We start from the raw sequence: 22,959 nt of genomic DNA, 5'->3' as shown, positions 1-22,959 counted from the left end.
TCTGAGTGTTTTTATAAGTCAAAGTAACCCTAACCTATAATCTGGTTTAATTGATTGGACATGTTTGACAACTCCTGACTTCAGTTGGCTTTTGGTGATGCCATTAGCCGAGGGGTTCATATACTTTTTTTCAGCCTATACTGTGAATGTTTGAAAGATGTTTTTGACAGGGACAAGAACGATACAATGATTTGTGTGTTATTTGTTAAAATAGATTGTGTTTGTTGATAATTGTAACTTGGATGAAGATCTGACCATTTTTTAAGAAACATTTATACCTATACAGTCTATGATTTGTACAGAAATGGAGGTCATTCCAAAGGGTTCACTTACTATTTTTGCCACTCTAAGGTTACACCTCTAGCAGGCTGAGGTGGAGCTTTATGTGCTGAGAAATTTAGTCTTCAATATGCATCACATTTAATAAAATAATGATTTGTGCATCAAATGTAATGTTAATCTGCAAAGTGAATGTAACTGTAAAATTAATATAACAGAGTGAAAAAGTACCATATTTCCCTCTGAAACGTGGTGGGGTAGAATAAAATGAAATAAGTATAGTATTGGAGTACATGTTAGTTACTTTCCAGTTAGTTTGACATTAACCTTCAAAATATCACCTGTGCTTTTCCTGCCGAGATAAATCAAATGTCAGCGTTTGCTGAACTACAGCTTGACATGAAAAGTAACAGGAAGCGTACTTACATCTTGTCTCGACCCACAAAGTTGGCTACATTTCACAAAATTAATACTTAATACTTGATACTAAAGTTTGGCCACAGGGACTCCAGCTAAAGGATGCCGTTACCGTTGTAATGTTTTGGCGCCAACTGCTGTACAGAGAAGCAACGTACACTTATTGTGTTGCTTCCTTCGGATTTTCCGGACGATAATATATTCTGTTTTATCTTTACAGCGAAGAGAAAATAAAATATTTCATATTGTGTCGAATTTAAACAGACAAAAAATAAACTGAACGTTAAATATATTTTTGCGACCTGTCATCAGATATTACGTAACACTGGATATAAAAATAGATTCATGCTTCACTGGGAGTTGTAGTTTATATTACCTTGAAGCCCTTTGCGTTTGTCACATAAGGCACTCCAATTCCCGAGATGCCACGGTTCTCGCCTAAGCTATTAGCTGGTGCACGCCTACGCTAAATAAACCCATCGACTGTAATCCTCACTGTACACAACGGAATCCTCTGCGGGTGTTTCTGCCTCACTTTACGTTTTGCTCCAAATACAGCAAAGAAATGGACAACTCCGGGAAAGAGAAGGAAGCGATTCAGCTAATGGCCGACGCTGACAAAAAAGTCAAGTCCTCTGGCTCTTTTTTGGGAGGGATGTTTGGAGGGTAAGACAGCACTGCACCAAAGAACAGACAGCTAGCAAGCGTTAAGTTACAGCATCAAAGTTGGCACACAGCCTGTTTCTCCACAGACATACATTCAGTTAGCTCTCCATATGTTGACTGACAACACATTGAAGAAGAACAGTGTCTATTTTCAGTGTCAGTTTTTTTTTTATTAAACCAGAGGGAGACCACACATGACATTCATTGTAATAATTCCTGCAAGTCAGTTAGCTAAGTTAGCTGTCATCATTGTAAACATGCCAGCACATCACGACTCTCTGCTGGACCCAGCCTCGGCCTGGAGTCTACGCAGTAGTCTGTATTGAGCTAACTTACACGGTTAAAATATCTACATTGATTTTATTTGTAGCCTTTTCTGGGGTGTCGTTCAGTCTCCGCATTATGTCTGATCATCATATACAGTATATGTCAATATATGATGCATTTTCTTAACAGTTGACTTCTTCATGGTTCCATTTAATTTCAGCTCCAGGAGGTTATTTTTATATTCTAGTCAAAAACACCCTCCTCTGAATGAGCCAAACATTGTCCTCTGACCCAACGTCATAATCCCCCTGAGGCAGTGACCGTGAATGTGCCCTGAACACACACAGCAGTGTTTACAGTATGATTCATTACAAATTGTTACTTTCATCAGTGCACTCATTAACAACAGAGTTAATCCCCAAAACACACAGACCCAAGGTTTCTGATGGGACAAAGTACAGGACAAATGCTGTGATCTGACTCATGTTGAAGCTTTTTAGCAGGGCCACTCAGGCTGTTTGTTTCAGATCGTCTTGTCAATATATGTCTGTGTGTATGTATGTATATTTTGTAGGTTATGTATGTAATTTTATTTTTCTCCTTATATTTTATTGTTATTTATATATTTTTTTATTTTATATTTTATTTTATTATTATTATTATTATTATCATCAATACTTTCACTGTGTTTTTTCCCATGACACGTTCTTATGTCTTGGGCCAACTGTCTGTCTTTGAGAATCCATTCTAATAATATTGTATCCCCTGTAATATTTCTGTTGGACTTAATGGAAATGAAAATAAAAATTTGATCGCAAAAAAAGACTACATGGTATGGAGTACCAACAAAATACACAATTGAGTAATAACAATGGCAACAGTCAGAAATAAAGTGCAACAAAAAAAACAGAAGCAAAATCAGCAAGAAGGCAACTTATTTACAAGATTTGCCTTATCTGACTGGTAGTGACAAAATTAACTTGAACATAGACAAACCATTGGCAAGTACATATACCTATTATTCATTATGCATATATTCTTACATTAAAAACAGAGTGTCATTGGAAAGATTGCAGACACTATGGAAAGCTTTATATCTACCAGTGACCTTGGAGAGCTCCTAAAAATTGTGTTATGTATATCCAATAAATGCATGCTGTCTTATGTCTGAATATCTTACCATGTAATAGAGATAAGGCAGCGAAAAAGCTTTGTTTGCATGTGCCCAAAATATAAAAAGTCAGCAGTTATTGTCCCGTGTGGCTCCATCTGAGGTGACCCCCAGATGTTACTACTCTGCAGTTTGTCTGGGTGATAACTCTTGGCAGCCTTATATTGTTAAATCTGTGGCTGACCAAGCAGTGATGTAATCCTGCCATGACTAAGTGGCCTGAGTATTATTACAACTACAGGGAGCTCCCAGGGGTCCACTTCTTGTCATGGAGAGATGATGATCTATAGTGCCTATGTTGAGGGATTTATTTAAGCCAGTTTACCAATCTTAACACTGCATCTCCCTAAGAAGTGCAACAGCCTGACTCGCTGTACAGTTCATCACCCTATGATGCCATTTAGGGATCAAATGTTAGACAACATGCAGGCCAGACTGTTTGTTTTAGTTTAACCTTAGTATGCCACAGCTTGTATGGGCATTTGTATTATATTCTGTTTGTTTAAGACTGTTTTCTTTTTTCCTTTGGTTTGTAGAGGACATCACAAAGTGGAAGAGGCATGTGAGATGTACTGCAGAGCGGCCAACATGTTCAAGATGGCCAAAAACTGGAGTGGTGCGATTGGCTGTTTTCTTTTTAAGATATTCAACTAATCAATTTCAACACACTTGCGAAGCAGTAGAATTATGTGCCATTTTATGGCTCTGTGACTGCAAAGTGCAGCACTTGTGAATGTGCCAGAAGTAAAAAAGATGGAATGATGTGCATAAATTAGAGTATAAGCTGAATGCAATGTATACATTATGTGAGAATGACATTTTCTGTCCTCTTTTCCTCTGTCTGCAGCTGCTGGAAGTGCATTTTGCAAGGCTGCACGTCTCCATATGCAGCTGCAGAACAAACATGACTGTGCCACCAGTTTCATCGATGCAGGGAATGCTTACAAGAAGTCTGACCCTAATGGTAAGAGATGACTGACTGAGTTCAGACCTGTCTTCAATCTACCTCTTATCCTGTTTAACTCATAGTTACTCTCATTTAATTCTGCCCATTAAACTGTAAAAGTGAATGAAACATCGACTGCACAGGAACCTGGAAGAAAATTATTGCAGTAATTTATTGCAAACTTTGAAAATATATATGTTAGCTATGTCTGTCATTCAGACTGTTCTCATTAATACTGTTTTGTAGTAAAGTTGACTAGCTGGACGATTTCCACACTCAGCAGTGGGGAGATGAGGCTATATTCTGTCCTCTGACAGGAAATTAATCAAATCTCCTGAAAAGAGTCATTGTAGATGGAGCATTTTTCTAAATGACTAAAACACATTGTATCCCCTGGCTGAATCCTCAGATTGTCTACAGGAAATCAAGACAGTTTAATACTGAGTCTGTGGCTAGGAGACTTTAGTTTATTATGAGGCAGATTTCACTTTTTACAATGTGCCTTAGCTGCTTCGCTGTTCATATTTCAAGCAATTGATCATGTAGGAGTTATTGCTCTTGAATTGCTCAGCATTTACTGTTAGTTGATTTATAGGGCTCTTTGTTCTCTCTTTGGCCTTATTTCATATTCTCCTAAGCATAGACGTATCCATTGGTTTTGGGGGAGGGTAGCTGGCTGAGATATTTGGTGTGTAGACAGAAGAGGAGGGTCCTGCTTGTGGTTTTGTTTTATCATTTGTATCTAACGTCAGACTAAAAGCAGCATATAAGTGTGTTATTTTACAACATATATTTTTTTTAATGTCCTTTCACCCTGTTGAAGTGACATCCCTTGTTGACTAATCTTGAAGAAGGTGCTGTTCAAGGTTCTGTCAGATATTAACAAAACTAACCATGTCTAACTACTGTCTAACTGTTCCCTCCTCTTCCTTTTATGCTGCCAAAAGAGGCAATCAAGTGTTTAAATGCTGCCATCGATATATACACAGACATGGTAAGATGCACATAGAAAGTCTCCATCTGTGTTCAGTAAATCTGGCCTTTGACTTAACAGAATTGGATAACATATCTCCTGGATAACAGAAAATCCTCATACGCATTGATGTAGGAAGGTGTCTCTGCCTTTCCCTACATTCCCATGTTTTATTTTTGGGCTCATATCAACATATTCATAACACACACACATTTGTTTATTTAACATTGATACCTTGATCAAATTATTTCTCTTAGTGAGGATTAATTTCCAAAGCTAAAACCTTGTAGACATGAAGCCACAGGCTTCCACTTGACCTCGCCTCACTGCACTGAGAATTGACTTGGGTTAGATCCAGTTAGTAATGATTTCTCCTCTTCTCCTCCTCCCCCAGGGAAGATTCACCATCGCAGCCAAACACCACATCAGTATCGCAGAGATTTACGAGTCTGATCTGGTGGATATCGAAAAGGTAACATCACATTGTCAGAGGTTACACAGACAGATTATACTACTAATAATTACCTATATGACCTTTATAAGTAATATTTGTTTTGAAGAATACTTTACAGTATTTGCTGATTTTCTTTTGTGAAGGCTATTGCACATTATGAACAAGCAGCAGACTACTACAAAGGAGAAGAATCAAACAGGTACTGTATCACTGTCTTTTTACAGCTTTAAAATCTGCTGTTGCCATGTTGATGTGCGAGAAATGACAGCAAAAAGTAATTTCAGTCTTCCTGACTCCTATTGTAAAGGTTAAAGACTCTGTACAGTATTTGGAAAAAGAGAGAATGGATCGATGCCTTAATCAAATGATGCTCTAAGTATCAGTATTAGCTGACATTTAGATCAGTTATACAGCTATTGACTCTAGTATTTATCATTTTAAAACAGTGCATTGGTGATATGAGGAAATTTTGTAGCAGTACATGCTGTACATACAACTAAAATGTTATAAAGAATAACAATTTCAGTTTATATTTTTTTTAATCCACATTTTTTCATGTTAACAGTTTGAACATGAATAGATCAAAGAGAACCTTAAGGTTTCTTGCTGCTTGCTGAATAGCTTCAATGCCTCCTGCTCATGGCTGTTGTTCATAGAAGCCTTTTGTCACAATTTAATTTGTCATAGAGGGAAAAGCACAGCTGTCAGTGACATTAACAAGTGAATGCAAATGGGCCAACATATAAAAAACCAGATTTACAAGATTTTTGTCTGGATTTCATTGACCTTTACTCATATGGTATTTGTGGTGTTGTATAGTGTAACTTATACCAAATTCCCCCCTTGATTGTTATAAAAAGACAAAATGTGTGGACACACATTTTATTTATTTCAGCAACAAGACTGCTTCAGCTAAGGAGCTATTGCAATTCACCGTCTCACTATATAATATTACACACTATTGAGCTGCACATTCATAAACTCTAGAAATAATGGATCAATTGATTACATATACTCTATATACAGCTTTTATAGCTTGTGTGATATTAGATGTGTTGAGCACCTTTTGTCTCGTTGAAACCTTTTTTAGTTCTGCCAACAAGTGTCTGCTGAAGGTGGGGGCTTACTGTGCTCAGTTGGAGCAGTACCAGAAAGCTATTGAGATCTACGAGCAGGTGGGTACTACTCAGATCTGTGTGTCATCCTTGCACTGTTCTCCATCACTACTGACTTGGTTATACTGACATGTCTAATACATTTTGTATGATTTGAATGCATCTAGGTTGGAGCCAACACAATGGACAATCCACTGCTGAAATACAGCGCCAAAGAGTATTTCTTCAAAGCTGCCCTGTGTCATTTCATCGTTGACGAGCTCAACGCTAAGGCGAGTTTATACCTCTGTGGTTTAGTCTCAGGATTTGGGACGGGGAGCTGTGGTAGACTTTTAACACGCTCTGTCTCCACAGATTGCTGTTGAAAAATATGAGGAGATGTTCCCGGCCTTTTCGGACTCCAGAGAATGCAAGTTGTTGAAGGTAACTGGATGCTAAGAACACTGAGGAATCTGATGGCCTACTTTTCCCTCTTAATCTGCTCAGTTTCTATGAGTAACCTACATTTGTTTTTTGTCTTAACAGAAACTTCTTGAGGCACATGAGGAACAGAACAGCGAGGCTTTCACGGATGCAGTAAGTCTTGCACACTTTATGGAAGTTGTCAAGTTTTAAAATAAGGCCTTTGGTGAGCACAGAACTCCCACTGCTTCAGCTATTTGTAGTTTTGTTGGATCCCTAGTGTGTTCAGGAAAGTTGAAGGCTGGATCTCAGGAATCAATTCAGTCTGCCAGGACTGTGTTTATGTGAAACTAGTACAGACTGATGTAGTGCATCACTGTTGCTGAGCTGAGCTCCTAAAACATTTTTAAAGTTAACTCAAAGTCAGTGAGTGAAGAGTCCTCATCTGAAATCTACAATTTTAAGGGTGTGTTAGTTAACAGATATGCAATGCTGGTGGTAGAATTTGATCGTAAGTGGACTGTGTATTAAATGAGGTTATGTAATAAATTAAGCAGAGTGAGCAGAACTTTGTAATTGTAATCCTGATTTGGGGAAAAAAAAGCTTATCTCTGTGTCCCATCTCCGCCCTTTTCCGCCGGCAGGTAAAGGAGTTTGACTCCATCTCGCGTCTGGACCAGTGGCACACAACCCTCCTGCTGCGCATCAAAAAGACCATCCAGGGCGATGAAGGGGATCTGAAATGAAAGAACCGTGGGGCACAAAATGCAGCATGGAGGGACAAATCATCACGCATGCTTTCACACACACAGGCACACAAACAGACAGACACTCGCCTCATTGTGTATAGTATCTGGAGAGGAGTGTCTGCTGATGATTTTGAATATTCCACTGCTCACTGCTACACTGTCAGAGTACTATCTTTGCTTTCCTTACAAGCATATCTGAATCTAGTCAGAATGTAAATCCTCTCGCCCTCACCTCTTCCTAGAGGATTGCTGCATACCTTTTTCGGCTGAAATCTGTCCTGGGGGATTTCAGGGTGGTATATTGTATTGAAACTAATGTTAGTATTGATGACAAGCACTGCATGTTTTGTACAAGTATTGTTTCCTAGTCCGATGCAGCTTGATTTTTTATCTAGTTTATTATATATTCCAATTATTTCAATGTTTCAGTTTGTTGTACATAAGATTATTATGGTGTGTGTGGATTTAAATAATGTACTATTATCTTAATTTGTATTGTGTTGAAATAGAAGAGAAGGATTAAATCAATGTTATGATTGTTCTAACAACTCATTCTCATAAAAAGATTTTGGTTTCCTTTTTATCACCTATGAGGAGAGACTCTTCTTGATGAAGGGCAGTGATATGCACCAAGTGTAGACTGTTAAACATTTGTACCTAATCAAAACCTGATGATTTTTTTCCATACATATTCATGATTTTACTACTTTTGAGTTTATTTATTATTACTTTAGGCTTTACTGATGTAAGAACACTTTGGATGTTTGAATGTGTAAGCTGCAGTTTATTGGTTGCCTATGTGAGCTGTATTTTGGAGTGGAAAGAACTGACATGGAAACCCTTTCTCTTTATTCCCAGGGCAGTAATCTTGGGATAATGTGCGTCATTAGTCATTCATTCCGTGCCGTGTTGTGTTGTGAACTACTCGGTGAAGGTTTACTACTGCAGTGCACCTTCCAACTGGCCAGTTGCTAAGCATGTCATTGTGTACAGGTTAGTGTTGTGTTACATTCACTAGTGAACCAGACCAAAGTTTTTACAAGAGGGTCAGTCGCCCTGCGTATCCAGCTTCTTCCAGATGGAATGACAACGGATATGATCTGTATGCTCGTGCGAATGGACAATAATAAAGGTATTATATCACCCATGCTGACTGCCTTCGACCTTAATTATGAATTTGAAGCGTTGCATGTTGAAACCTTTGACCTGACTTTAAATCCTCAAGGTCAACAATGCATAGTTTTCTTTCTGTGACTGTGAAACACAATAAGAAATCGCTAATACCTGACTAATATAATCTGGACAAGATATGAGACACCTCGATGAGATATGACATTGTATATTAAATAACTGAAAAGCATTTTCTACACTGTTTTCACTGAGGCCTGAGACATTGACCACTTAAATAATGATTGGCTTTCATGTCCACAAGTGTACAACTCAAGAACAAATCAAAACAATTTTGCAAACAGTTTGGTCAAGTATTAGACACCCAGTACAGGTTCTTGAACCTGTAGCTCAAGAACTTACATTGGGATTAAGGACAGGTAGATTTGTGTATAAATCATATATGGACAATATAATAGCTGTATTACAGGCTGTATTTTGTGAGTTGTATTTACAGTGTAAGGCTACTAAATACAATGTGTGTTGCTAATGTTTGAATTGATATATAATTAAATTGACATACAGGTCTACCTTTATTGATCTATGACATTTCTCTGCTGCCCTGTCCAACTGGAACCTGATACTGTTTGATTTGACTGGTGAAGTGTGTTGTGGCAGTAGATTAAAAAAATCAATTCAATCAATAATCTGTGACAGTGCACTGTGACCTAGTTTTGACATGACTGTGTCCTTTTCTTATATGACATGTGTCCAACGTCTACATCATGTAGATTGTAGTAGTCTACATAGTGTGCATTTCCTTTGTTCTGCTCATGCCAGTGACATTATCCACAATTATCTAAATTTGGTCAAATGAGTCATTTGAAAAGAAAGCAACGACTTGTTTAAACAGTCAAATTACATTTAACTGGGTTAAAACTTGCAAACTTTAGAGGTTATTTTTCGTTCCAGAGGTTTTGCAAGGGGAAACTGTCTTACAAATCCTTCGGGATATTATGGAGTGTCTGCTGAACATAACAAATACTTTGAAACAAAGCTGTTGTTGTATGGAAATGGTTCCAAAGAGAGTGAAGTGCCAGAATTTTGAAGGATTGAAGCTAATTCATTTACATTCACACCAAAATAAATCAACAGAGTTGCGAAAAGCATGTTGTCATTCCAAAGGTGTATGGAAAGGTACTTGAGGATTCACTGGGGTGCTGTTCTGTAGCCGCCAAGGACTTCTGACAAGGTTCCCAGACCATCCTACACAACATCCAGGTCGTAACTCCTGAAGTACATGATATATGGTGAACAGGTGTCTGATATCAACATGAGGGCTAAAATGTACTGAACCTGGTGTGATGTTTGGCATTATATAATGAACTCACAACCACCTCAATTTTATTTATATTCAATATGATTTATGCCACAGTCCTTGCTGTACATGTATATATATTTTCAATCATTAATCATACCCAATACCTTGATTATATCTTAGTTATATCTCTTAACCTTGTGACTTAAACGCAACAGGTTCTTGTGATTCTTAATGAATACCTTGAGTTTGCAAAAGGGTGTGATAAACACTGAACATCACATCCAAGTGACTGTTAATAAAACACTGGAGTTCACATCATGATAATGATGAAACACAGCAGTCAGAATACATATTCAGACATTGCTAATTCCAAAGAATATACATGAAATAAAATATTTAGATGCATTTTCTACACAGCTTCGTGATCTGGGACGCCTTTAGGTTCATCTAAGGAGTTATCTGCTGTCCTTTGCTGTTCACCAATTTGGACAGCTGCTGTTTGTTCTTTTTCACAAACTTTGTCAGAGACAATCACAGTCTGAATATTAGGCGTTAATATATCCATCTCAGAAGGGGTCTTAGTCTCTGAATCTGGAGCCAAAATGGTCTGTGAAACAGCAGCTTCCAGGACAGATGACGTTGAAACAGTCTGGATCTCTGAGACTGCCGCTATTGTGCCTTCAGAAACAGGAACTGAGAGAACTGTGGGTACAGACAGAGAGGTGGAGGAGGCCTCAGACGACAAGGGGGCAGGATGAGCCATAGATACCGGTATAGAGAAGGGGACGGGGATGGTGGAACCATCTAAGGAAATGACACTGGCCCCTGTGCTGTCAGTGGTCATTATGGGCTGGATCTGCGTCCCAGGTGGCATTTCAGTGTGGATGACAGTGATCCCGCCGAGGGCGCCGTGACTGACCAGAGCAATGGCTCCGTGACTGGTCCATTCAGCTGGGAGAGTGACTGGCTCAGCTGAAATCACAGTGGAATCATTGTTGGTTTTACCAGTAGCAGTTTTTCTTGCTGAACTCCTTTTCTCCCCTGCTCCTGCTTTTTCTGTCTTTCCCTTAGTGGGACTTTTGGGTTTCTTGTCCTCCACATTTCCTTCCAGCACCACCAGGTAGTTCTTCCAGGGAGCATCTGCGTCATGAATCTGAAGGACAAAAGAGCTCATGTTATTTTTGTAGCAGTGTGATGGGTCAAAGCACTTTAAACACAACTTATAAGATGACAAGCATAAGGTAGGCGTTGTGCAAAAGCCTCAATACCATTAATAATGCTTCTTTTTTTTTTTTTAAATATGGGTACTCTGGTCCAGTCGTGGTGCCAGTTTAATCAACACTGTATCCACACAGTCACATTTGAAGAATATACAGCTACACTGAGATAAGGGCTGCTAACCATAGTGTGCCTGCGAAGGGTGGACTTGTCTGTAAAGGTGCGATTACAAAGGCCACACATGTAGGGTTTTTCTCCGGTGTGAATACGCTGGTGCCTCTGGAGGGCGTTGAGCTGGGTGAACTGCTTTTCACAGTCTTTACAGCTGTACGGTCGCTCACCTAACAATCATTCCAGAGGGAACAAGCATACACAAGAAAAAATCAAAAAGTCACATCAATGCCAGGGGTGTAAACATGAGGACAGGGAGGCTGAAAAGACGATGAACAAAGCAGCTGTAAAAGTAGATTCTTATTTAATGACCAGAAACAAATATTTCAATGATTATTACACTCACCTGTGTGTATTTTTAAATGCTGGTGAAGGGAATTCCTCTGAGCAAAGCCTCGACCACACTGCTCACACTTGTATGGCTTGGACCCAGTGTGGATGTTTGAATGGTGCCTTAGATATTCTTTAGATGCAAAGCTTTTCCCACATGCCTCACACATGAAAGGCTTCTCTCCTAACATGAGGAAAAACAGCAGAAGAGCCATGTTTTCACCTGTGTTCTGGTAGGTGTTGATAGCTTAGCGGGTACAAGCTTCAAGACCTACTTTAAAAAATTATTCTTAGCTAAAGCAGAAAATAGAGGGGCTTACGTCAAAATCTTTTGGAAAACTAAAGATGAAAATTCAGAAATGCAAATGGTCTTGATATCATATGAGCCTTACCTGTGTGTGATCTCTTATGATAGGCCAACATGTGCTTCTGTGTGAACCGGGACTCACACTCGTCACATGCAAATGGCTTCTCTCCTGTGTGAGTCCTACACAGAGAAATAGACAAGCTTTACTACCTTATACATATACGTATGTTATTGGTTTGTATAAATAAAAGTTCACAGCCATCATTAATACTCTCTGGTTTCCAGTTTTTTCTATCTAGAAGTATTAATGTCCATAATTGATGATTGAGTTTTTATTGTCACTCAGTGTAGTGTTTTGTCTACATGGCAGGCTGATACGTTCTCTATGAGCAGAAGGATGCTACAGTCAAGGAATTCGTCAAAGAGAGGTGAGAAGTACTTCCTCAACTTCTTCTCAGCAAACCCCAAATTAAAACCTTTGACCTTTTGGTTAAAATCTCGACCCTCAAGCATCTGCACAACTCCCACCCCAATTTTAAACTTCAGACATCATCTGTGAGTTGAGTACCTGCGGTGCATCTTGAGGGCAGAGTTCTGGGTGAACCTGGCCCCACAGTCAGTGCACTCAAAAGGCTTTGTGCCGGTGTGTGTCCTCTCATGCAACAACAGAGCGGTTTTGGAGCTGAGTGTTTTTCCACAGTCAGGGCAGACATGACGCAGATTGTTACGTTCATGTACCTGAGAGGCAACAGGGGTGTAAGACAGAACTGATAAATCAGGAAAAAAACATGTGACTCGTCATTATTGCATATTTATATATCACACTGCATATATCTTATCATGGAAATAACACTGTATATGACCTCTAAATATAGAAAGTGTGTGGAATTTCTTTAAACCTCACCTGTCTTTGATGGCGGACAACATCCTTCTTTCGTTTGAAGGTCTTCGTGCAGGAGTCGCAGGCAAAAAGCCTCTCATTACTGTGGACATGTTTTTCATGGATTTTCAAGTTGCTGCGGTTGGCAAAGGTCTGCAGGCAGGTCTCGCAGCGATAGATGACATCTGCTTTCACTCCGTGGTATGTGCTGTCCATGAGAGCAAACAAATGTTGTTTAAAGACAACACAATAAAATGCACTGATGATCATCTAACACAGCTCCAGCAGTAGAGGGGAGGTTACCTTCAAAAGATTAGAGCTGTGGTGGCACAGTGCTGCTCTCCCTAAGAGACCTGGTGTACACGTTAGCTCCACCACATTATTACCACAGTTAGAACTGGCAAACTACTTTCCATCCATCTGCTTTTCCATCTTGTTTTGTTATTTAAATAAATCACGACATCTGTAAAAATTACACCGTTAATGTAGGTGCTACCATGTTCACAACGGATGAAAAATTGTGTTTGGAATAGTGTTACACACTGATGAAGAAATTTAAAAAAAAAAATAGGCAGTTGCACAGGAACAGCTGAGGTCAACAGGGTTTCTCCTCCCAAGCACCTAATTAAGCACTCCATTGGAAGAGCGACGAGGGAGCTCCAGAGTAAGACCAAATGCTCACTAGATGACTCACATTTCCCACCGTATTGTAATCACAAGTGTGACATTGGAACAGCGCACACACTCAACTCTGACTCAACTACATGGGGTGGCACAATTTAATATCAACAAATAAAAAAAATCATGAATGTTTGATAATGAGGTTGTGGGCTTGCCAACATCTGGGTGCTAACTCACTGCTGAAAATGTGCTTGCAGTTCCCCTGGAACTAGTCCTGTCATATAGTGGTTGCTTGGCTGAATCCCAGAGAGTAAGGGCAGTCTGTACACTTTAGGGAGCTGTCGTATCAATCACTAAATGCAACCCAGGAGAACTATTATCTCCTACCTGATGTGCTTCAAGTAGCTTCGCTCGTAGTGGAAGGTCCGTTGGCATTTGTTACACTGGAACTGGGCTTTGGATGGTCTTTTTGATGTCTCCTTGGACTGCCCCCCCTCCTCCTCCTCCTCCTCTTCCTCCCCCACAGATAACAACAGAGGGTCTTCAGGATCATTACCCTGCACATCGTCCTCACATTCCCAGTTGTCCCCATCAGAGATCGGCATTCCTGGCGAAGACTCATCTCCCTTCTCTGCTTGATTTTCAGGCGGGGCCTCACCTTCATTTGTGTCCTCATGCTCCTCTGTGTCTTCAGTGGTAACTTGGTTTTTATTGTTAAACGCCTCTTGTTTAGCATTTAATTGCCTATGAAGGACTTTACGGCCAGCCAGCCTCTGTTTTACCTGTCCTCCTTGTCTTTTCTCATCCTTTACTGTGTCCTTTATCTTAACTTTTTTTGATATGACTTCTCTCTCAGAGCTCTGTGGAGAGAGCTGACGCTTATGACATATGCTTTCAGGCTGCTTCTTCCCACTGGCCCTTTTTTCCCTCTTGTTACCCTGTAAGTCATCTTTATCTACAACCTTTGATGCAGATGCTTTCTTTGTAGGGTTTCGCAGAATTCCCGCACTCATGGCCTCACCACAAACCTCTGCCAGATCCTCACAGTCCAACAACTCCGCCGCTGCTTGAACATCGCCTATCTTATCTTTGGCAACTTCAACTTTACCAGTGTACACAAACTCCAAAAACTTGGAGAAGTTGTCTGAGTGCATATTTGAGAGTGATAATTTGTCCCGGGCTTCATCCTGAGAGAGAAGGAGCTTCTTGAAGTAGCCACTGGATGCTGCAAGCACCACCTGGTGGGCCTGAAACTCCTGCACGTCTCCCTGGTAGTCCACCTGGACTGTCACATCACTTAGCTGTCCCTGCAGCCTCAGCTGATGCAGGGAGGCCAGGATGTTTTCATGGTGCGACTTAGACGTCAGCTGGACCACGTTGACCCGCATGATTCATTTGTGCTGCCAACAAAAACAGAAACGGACTGTGGTGACTTGCAAGACTCAAACTCATTCAGTTTGTGAACACACACATGGATTCTCAATGGTTCACGCAGTTACAGTAATATTTATATATTTTATATATATTTTTGAGTAGCCCCACTTGGTGCATCTCATGTATCATCGTTATTGGGGCTAATTTTAGAGCATCCGTTTGCCTTGCTCAAGGGCAAAACAGCAGCTAATATTAAGCTAAGTGCTCGGCGATTTCGTTTCCCCGACATAAGGTGGGTGTGAAACACCTCAAACCTCGGCATTTGAAGCCGAACTGTCAGGACAACAGGCTAAATATGTTTTTTGTGGTTTTATCTCTGTAAAGTTTTGGATTGGTAACTGCTAACAGCAGGATCACAAACACGATGGTAAACAAGCTAGGTTAGCTAACGTTAACCGTCAACACGACACGAACTGGACGGGCCCGCATTTACCCCGGGACACACCTAAAGTGCCCTGCACACTGACTGAGTTGAACGCGTAGCGACCAGCTAACTACACAACTACACGAAACAAGTTTTCTTACCGTAAGGTCGCTAAAATGGCAGCCCCACACAAATGTTCTCTACGGCGGAAGATATTTCCTCTAGGAGTCGCCCCCGCAGACGGCACTCACCGACATCCGGTGCCGAGGCGGCTGATTTAGGATCAGTTCTGCATTCATGGCCGTGTGTAAAGTTTGAGTAGCCGAGCGCCAACGCTGTTCCTGGGTCAGTTTAGCAGGTTTATTGACTATAAGCGCATAACGTTATCTCCTGAAAAATAGCGCCTGGGATGTTGTTAAACGTTACATGTGAGGCGTTTTGGGCATTACCTTCAAGCTGGCCAGCTCTGTACTGTAAAACAATTTATACTCGTTTAGCATGGCCTTGATTATCTCCAAAATACTGTCCGTTTCAGCATCATTTTAACAGCAGTTGCGCAATAATATATATATAACATATCTGCTGTTGCTGTAATTACATTATATTTGAAGTCAAGGGCTAAATTTAAATAGTTTTTGGTGAAGTAGTGAAGTTACCGTAATCCTGAACAGCAGTATGAGCGCTATATTTATGCAGTACTGGCTTGTGCCCGCAGGGGGCGCCATTGCACAGAAGTACGACAGGGACATAACATGCTGGAGCTGCTAGTTTTCGTTAAAAAGCAGTTTTTCCTGCACCTTTAACAGCCACATTTCTATCTATTATCAGTTCTCACTCTGTTAGTTTCATTGGCAAACATACTCATCAGGTGTTAAACTATTTGCGTTAAAATAGTTATTTCTTTTACCCACAGTATATAATAGTATTAGTCTGTTGTACTTGTATGAGAAAGGTTCCAAGACCAATACAAAATAGGCCAACATGCGGAAAGATTTAAGCTAATTCATTTACATTCAGACCAACATAAATCATCTATAGAGTTGCAAAGAAAATGCTGTCATTCCAAAGGTGTATGGAAAGCTACTTGAGGATTCACTGGGGTGCTGGTCTGCAGCTGCCAAGGGATTTTTTTTTCTTCCAGAGGAAATCCATATACCTTACATTTGTCTTAATGAATTCTGCAAGCTAGCAATCTCCTCTGTTCCGGTGACTCATGCTGCTCTCTGGACCAGAGCTGTACAGACTTTAGCACTGACCTGGAACACTGTGTTCGCCTGTCTGTAGGCTTACATTACTCTACTGCCACACACACACACACACACACACCATAATTTACAGATTACACTTTGCATACAACTGGTCCTTTCTGATTCATCTTTGCATTAAAGACAGCTGAACAATTTTCTACATCTGGGAAATATTCTACATCCACATGGGAATCAAAGGTATTTGCATCGATATTATTACAGTGTTAAGTATGGCCTAGAGTTTAATGAAATACTGAATTACTATGCACAAATTAATGAGACAAGTCGTACGAATTAATTCTTAGTTTCCATTAGTACAACTTATGACATGACTGAGATGAGAGGAAGAGGAAGATTTTTCACTTTGGGCTATAGAAATTTCAGTTGTTCATGGAAACCCCTCCAGTAAAATAACTGTCATATTAGGCAGTCATTGTGGTTTTGATTGGCTGGTCGTGATTTTCATTTTTCATGTACAGGATAATATATTTAAAGGGTTCAGACTCAGAGTAATGTCAGTGGTAAATATCAAACCCAGGACACTTCAGTGTTTGTGGTATGTGATGTTGTCACAGGATGCTTTGTCAGATTGATCAGACTGGAGATATGACAGAGAAGCAGACTTGAGGTTTCTAATTGTCATCACTGGTTGACATGTGTAATCAGGGGGATGAACATATGCTGCATCACTTAAACAACAAAAGGTCAAACAGTCATTTCAGAAACATGCCATTTTAATCTACTTTCAGCACTGACACTGGTTGACTTTTCACATTACTCGAGGGCATTTTGTGTTTTTCAAAGGTGAGCTGGGGATAGAGAGAAGGTGTATGTCAAGCAACTATAGTCAAAGGTTCAGATGTTGCCAGTCCATGGCATGCTTAATAGCCAGCTGCATCACCAGGCTGTGCGGTAACAAATTACATTCCCGCAGATTCATCATCATGTTGTCAGTGAAAAGGATGAGGTGCAAATACTTGCTGAAAGGTGATGGGCTCAGCAAACAAAACATTAGGCCGACGATGGGTCGTGTTTGCTCTGCTATGGGTAGACTCCTCCACAGAACCGAAAATATCAGTGCTGACGTTCCACAGTGCACAAACAACATTACAAAATGTGCACTGTGTGAGAGAAAGAGCAAAACTCTAAGCCAATGCCGGTTTGAATCTGAGGCTACAGAGCACACACAGTGTATAGAGCAAAAAGAAAAACACAGTACAATTCAGGAGTTTGGTGGTGATGGTTATGACCTGGCTCGGTTTGTGTGCTGGATCCTGCAAACACTTTAATTTGGATGCAGCGAGGGTAAGTCAGTCAGTCAGTGTCCTTGCAGGACCTCTCTACAGCTCCTTAACAGAGCTGACTCATAATCCTAGCAGATAAACTGAACCAGTGATGGTAAACACCAGAACATTACATGGAAGTGCGGACACTGGTGGTCCAAGAATAACCGCAGCATTCTCTTTGTGCTTGCCCATATAACCATGAAGTTGATGCCAGACCAATCAAAAACCAGTCCAACTCAGTATTCTGTGGTGTCTTTCTCCTCCCCTCCAGTCAGTGAACTCGGTTAACAGGAAACATGTTTCATTAACTTTTTTTTTTTTTATCCTCTTAGATTTATATTCCAACAGACATCTATACTTAATACTTTTTTAATCACTGGCATGTTCCTGTTCTAACAGGGGGATGCATTCTATGGATTTTATACAGTTTTGGAGAGCGATTTTAGTTGTTTTAGTAAATGGACATGAAACTCCACCCACATTTATGTGAGGAAGAAATTGGGAAGGAGTCAAATATTGTACATGTTTGTGTAGCCCTGTCAAGGCCAAGGTTGATTTGCCAGGATACACACAGCAGTCCAGACCTGTCTGTGGTAGTCTCTCATGACACTTCAACCCCACTCCCTTCCCCTTCCCTCTTCTCTCTTCCTTTTTCAGTGGCTGGTTGCCACACCACATTCAGCCTATCCAGAATATCGCTGGAACCCCTAAAACCTCAAAGTAACATCAGGACATAAGAAACCAATGATTCACAAAAATTGCGGAAGACTCTTCGGGCCATAAATTGGAAATGTGCTTCTTCTTGGCTAAGACTGATGAGAACACACATTCTTTACGAAAGGTCACGGCATCACACATGACTGAATATGATCATAAGCAGGCAACAGAGGTCAAAATCTTTTGGCCGTGTTAATGGCCTGGCTACAGGGATCTGTCTGTCTGTCTGCCACTTTGGTCCAGACTGATATATTTCAACAGCTACATACAGCCCAGAATCCTAATGACTCTGGAGACTTTTCATCTTGTGCCATCATCTTGTCAAAATTTTGATTTTCCAAAACTTTGGTTTACGACCGGCGCGGCACAATGTTTCAGTGGTTAGCACTGTTGCCTCACAGCAAGGAGGTTCTGGGTTCAAAGCAGGGGCCTGGGGTCTCTCTGTGTGGAGTCAGCATGCTGTCCCTGTGCCTGCGTGGGTTTGCTCTGGGTACTCCGGCTTCCTCCCACAGTCCAAAGACATGCACATAAGGTTAATTGGTGGGTTTAAATTGCCTGTAGGTGTGAATGTGGGCGTGCATGGTGGTTTGTCTCTATATGTCAGCCCAGTGATAGACTGGCGACCTGTCCAGAGTGTACCCCACCCTCACCCAGTGTCAGCTGGGATTGGCTCCAGCCGAACTGCGGTACAGCTAATGGATGGATGGATTGTTTATGACCACATACTTGCAAAATTAATGGCAGCCTCAGTTTTATGTTTAATGGTAATGTTAGTGTGCTAACATGCAAAGCTAAAATGGTGAACACAGACAACAGTGTGGTAGTGGCGTGACTGTAGACTGTTAAACCTGTTCTGAGCTTCTTTCACTGCAGTGCACCTACATGAAATAAATGCAGTGCAGAAATAACCTGTGAATGGTATCTGTCCTCAACTAGGCTCCGTTTCACCAAACAGAGATGTTTTTCTTCTCGTGCATGCCTGGTTCAGAAAATACTTTCCTTTCATTGATGAAAAGATATACGGCATTCAGAGATGAAATTACTTTCCAAATGGCCTCTGACTCACCATCTCTATTCCCAGCGCTCCCTCACACTCCCCTCCCCCCTCCCCCCTCTCCACCTTCACTCGTCCTTGTGAATGTTCTATCTATTGTAACTGTATACAGCACTTTGCACTTCAGACGGCAGACAAACCAGCTCAAGGACAACCACCCACTCTTGCGATGCTCATAAATAGACTATTTGTGTGGACTTACCAATCACCTTACCCACTGAGGCTGTGTGGGTGCTTATGGACATTGAGTAGCTTGCACCAAAATAGATCTCTGCTGCCGTGTGAGGGTGGATTCAGACCTCTAGCCTGCAGTGACAGAGACTAGTTTGCACAGGAAAAAAAGATTGTTGTGTCTTTGAAAATTAACAATAATGACTCACGGAGTCTATCCGTTTATAATGTGTGATTTTAACATCCGTTTGCAATCTGTAGCACACTAAAACAGGTGGTGTCACCTCCGCAGAGTTTCCCACAATGCAACACTCTCCCCGACTGCGTGGGACATGACCATCAGCACATTCCTGGAGAGCTGGATCCCCAGAAGCAACAATTCCTCCTTCCTCTCTTCCCTCCCTTCCTTCCTGCCGCCCTCGTGTCCTCTCCTTTGCTTCCGTGGATTGCATCACTCGTCTGCCTCCTGGCCTCCTCTGCTCGGACCCTTTAATCACATATGGCACACACACACACACACACACACACACATACATACACACACACAGAAGTAAATGTGTGCACACCACAGGCACACACAATCGCAGACACACACACACACCCACTGTGGGCAGAAGGCAACCTCGTCAGTCCTCATACTGGTTTTGTGGCTTCAGTTGGAATTTTATGGTTGGTTTGAGCAGAGGATTCTGGAGGATTTCCAGCTGCCCTCCAAAGACTCCGCTCCTCTCTTTCTCTTCCTCCCTCCTCTCTTTTTCTCCCTCCATCTCTTTGTTCCTTCCCTTCATCCCCGCTCCCGCCTCCCTGCTCTACCCGCTCGCCCTCAAGGTCAGAAATATCCTGTGGTTTAGGTTTGATCCCCTTGGATGTGCCCTCGTTCGTTCTGTCTCTCCCTTCCTTTCTGTCTCGCTCAGACACACACACACACCCACACACACACACACACACACACACACACTTACTGTAAGCCCACTGCACTACTCTAAGCATTCCCATACAGGAAACACATGCTGGGATCAGCATAGGCGGGTCTGAGTGCCTTGCAATTGCACACACATACACACACACACACACATACACACACTCCCTCCCAGAAGGGGTCAACAGGCCCTCTGGACGTGTAACATCATTTTGGAAAGAAAAAATTCATCATAGCTTGAGCTGAAGATGTCATCACTGAAGACCTTATCCATCTTAAATCCAATGGTTCAGAGACAGTAAATAAAACAGACTGATCCTTAACATCTTCCCATGGAGTCACAGTCAGTAGACTGCACTGGCTCCAGCCAGGTTAACCCTGTTCCTCTGGGTTCACCTATTCTCTGAGTTGTGTAACATGGCAGAGATCCAGCACTTGTGTAATAACAGGGGCCTTGGCTGGCTGAAAGAACACCAGTTCAACCAGTCATCCTTTCATATCCTCGGGTTAATGGAGGAAAACAAAGTCTTAGCCAATTAAAGCCCTGATCCTAAGTCTCTTGTGTGAACATCAGTCATAACACAGATGTGAGTTAAGATTTTCTACTGGAAAAGAACAACTGAGCTACATGAAACAGATTTTGTCATTTTTCTTCCTTTTCTTTTCATTTGAGTTTTTTTTTTTTGGGAGTTTTTCTTTATGTTAAATTTGGTGTGGATTAGCTGGTGATAAATGCTGTACAGATTGTACACAAGTCAAATTTGTGATCCATCCATACATGACTATCCCCTACTCTAAAAGCCCTCTTTTTGAGTTCACATCCAACATTCTCACCAAAATGTCTTGTCTGTATCCTTGTGCCCTAAATACCTGTGCTGAATGTCTATTGACTCACCTGCATGCTTATGTGAACATAGCAGGGGCCCTACCGCAAAAACATTGCTCTGTGGTGCCTCTAGCAGTCGGAAACTACACAAGGTACCTTTAATGTCAATCCAGGCGGCACTACCTTATGATCCTCACAGGCCCCAAGGTGTTTCATCTCAAATGGCCCCAACCTACGAAAACTAATTTTATACATCCATTTCACATATGGTCTATATTTGCTTATCAGTAATGAAATGTCCATATGCATAACACTGACATAGAGAGCTAGATACTGAACTGGGATCTGTGCAAAATCACATTCTCTCTTACTGGGTCGATAGTGATTTTGTAAACCATTAACAACTCTCATTTTTTACAGAAAATTTTGTTTAGTTTTTTAAAATTTGTTACAGCAGAAAAATGGAACATGATTTGGGCTTTCTGGCATATATATATATATATATATATATATATATACAGCCATATTATCATTTGTAACCACATGGGACTTCCCTAATTATCTCTTGCTACCACTTTGCACATGCAAACCGGGCCGGGCCCCCAGGTGTACACTCAGGAAGTCCCGCTGGTACATCTGGCCGCAAGCTGAGTCGATCACTTTAGGGGACAGCAGCTTTGACAGGGATTGCCAGAGCACCGTTTCCAATTGACGCTTTGACAGGGGAGAAGAAGGACTCTCCCAGTAAAATAAACCACAAATAGTTCTCGAGAAACACTGTACCCTGCCGCTCGGTTTCTGCTTGTTGACACAACGGCTCAAGACAGATTGTTTTTCAAATACGCAACCAGTTGTCAAATATACAGTGTCAAATTAACTTAGGAGTTGCCTCCCAAAGGTCTGTGTTTTTCATACTGCATTTGTACATTTTCTTTGGGTAGTCTCCCAGAAGTGGAGGAGACCACAGACATGAAAATACCTACGTGAAACGAAGCCCAACCATATACTGCCAACTGGCCAAACCTACATAATATGTCCTGCCTGCAGACATATAGTATGATGGCAAGTGTGGTTTTAATTATTCTCATCTTGAGTTGTTAATCTTCACAGTTTATCCTTTCAATTATACTGTGTATTGTTTGATTTCTGTACCCACTGGTAATTTGCTTCAGATTTTGTAATTATCAAAGTAATTTGCATCATAAGACAAAATACAGTCTCATACTGGGTGAGAGACCGAGAAAGGGTTTCCAAGCCCTGAAGTAAAGTCTTGAATGTTGACCTATCTCCTTTTCACTCTTTGTCGATAATCACAAAATCCTGCTAATCCCAAGAAACACAGCTTCGCTTTAAGAGCCACCATTTTCTTTCTGTATGAACCCTGCTCTCCCTCAACATCCTTTCGAAAATGTCCAAAAATGGAGAGGAAAGAGGAAAAAGAGAAGGGGAGTTGGGTGGGGGGCTAGATCTGACAGGCTGTTCCAGCGATGAGACCCATGACTGACACATTTTCTGTGGAACAAGACAAGTATGTGAGTGTGTAAGAG

At 41.1% G+C, this 22,959-nt stretch overlaps 2 protein-coding genes across 2 annotated transcripts; one reads left to right on the top strand and one right to left on the bottom strand.

Moving 5' to 3' along the window:
* Window positions 1-1,148: 1,148 nt before the first annotated feature.
* On the top strand, window positions 1,149-8,581 carry napbb (N-ethylmaleimide-sensitive factor attachment protein, beta b). Its single transcript, XM_071478774.1, has 11 exons — window positions 1,149-1,362; window positions 3,337-3,416; window positions 3,648-3,764; window positions 4,694-4,740; window positions 5,114-5,191; window positions 5,317-5,372; window positions 6,264-6,348; window positions 6,456-6,560; window positions 6,643-6,711; window positions 6,814-6,864; window positions 7,335-8,581. Exons 1-11 carry the CDS (start codon window positions 1,262-1,264, stop codon window positions 7,434-7,436), a joined length of 891 nt encoding a protein of 296 aa, XP_071334875.1. The 5' UTR covers window positions 1,149-1,261; the 3' UTR covers window positions 7,437-8,581.
* A 1,352-nt stretch (window positions 8,582-9,933) lies between these two features.
* On the bottom strand, window positions 9,934-15,486 carry gzf1 (GDNF-inducible zinc finger protein 1). Its single transcript, XM_071478767.1, has 8 exons — window positions 15,354-15,486; window positions 13,782-14,794; window positions 12,798-12,981; window positions 12,462-12,631; window positions 11,979-12,073; window positions 11,603-11,770; window positions 11,269-11,426; window positions 9,934-11,020 (listed from the first exon to the last, which is right to left on the bottom strand). The coding sequence occupies exons 2-8, from the start codon at window positions 14,780-14,782 to the stop codon at window positions 10,277-10,279; spliced, it is 2,520 nt and encodes an 839-aa protein (XP_071334868.1). The 5' UTR covers window positions 14,783-14,794; window positions 15,354-15,486; the 3' UTR covers window positions 9,934-10,276.
* Window positions 15,487-22,959: the final 7,473 nt, after the last annotated feature.

This window comes from Trachinotus anak, unplaced genomic scaffold (genome assembly GCF_046630095.1).
Source record: "Trachinotus anak isolate AG129_WGS33_773 ecotype Australia unplaced genomic scaffold, CSIRO_AGI_Tana_v1 ptg000005l, whole genome shotgun sequence".
In the NCBI taxonomy this organism is placed as follows: domain Eukaryota; kingdom Metazoa; phylum Chordata; class Actinopteri; order Carangiformes; family Carangidae; genus Trachinotus; species Trachinotus anak.
Note: the sequence above shows the minus strand (reverse complement) of the source record. Positions and strands in the feature narration are given on the sequence as shown.

Coding starts and splice junctions, on each gene's coding strand:
- gzf1 (XM_071478767.1), bottom strand. CDS start 14,782: ATGCGGGTCAACGTGGTCCAGCTGACGTCTAAGTCGCACCATGAAAAC. Junction 12,982..13,781: donor AGCTACTTGAAGCACATCAG/GTAGGAGATAAT, acceptor TCTCATGGACAG/CACATACCACGGAGTGAAAG. Junction 12,074..12,461: donor GCCCTCAAGATGCACCGCAG/GTACTCAACTCA, acceptor TTCTCTGTGTAG/GACTCACACAGGAGAGAAGC.
- napbb (XM_071478774.1), top strand. CDS start 1,262: ATGGACAACTCCGGGAAAGAGAAGGAAGCGATTCAGCTAATGGCCGAC. Junction 3,765..4,693: donor CAAGAAGTCTGACCCTAATG/GTAAGAGATGAC, acceptor TGCTGCCAAAAG/AGGCAATCAAGTGTTTAAAT. Junction 5,192..5,316: donor ATCTGGTGGATATCGAAAAG/GTAACATCACAT, acceptor TCTTTTGTGAAG/GCTATTGCACATTATGAACA.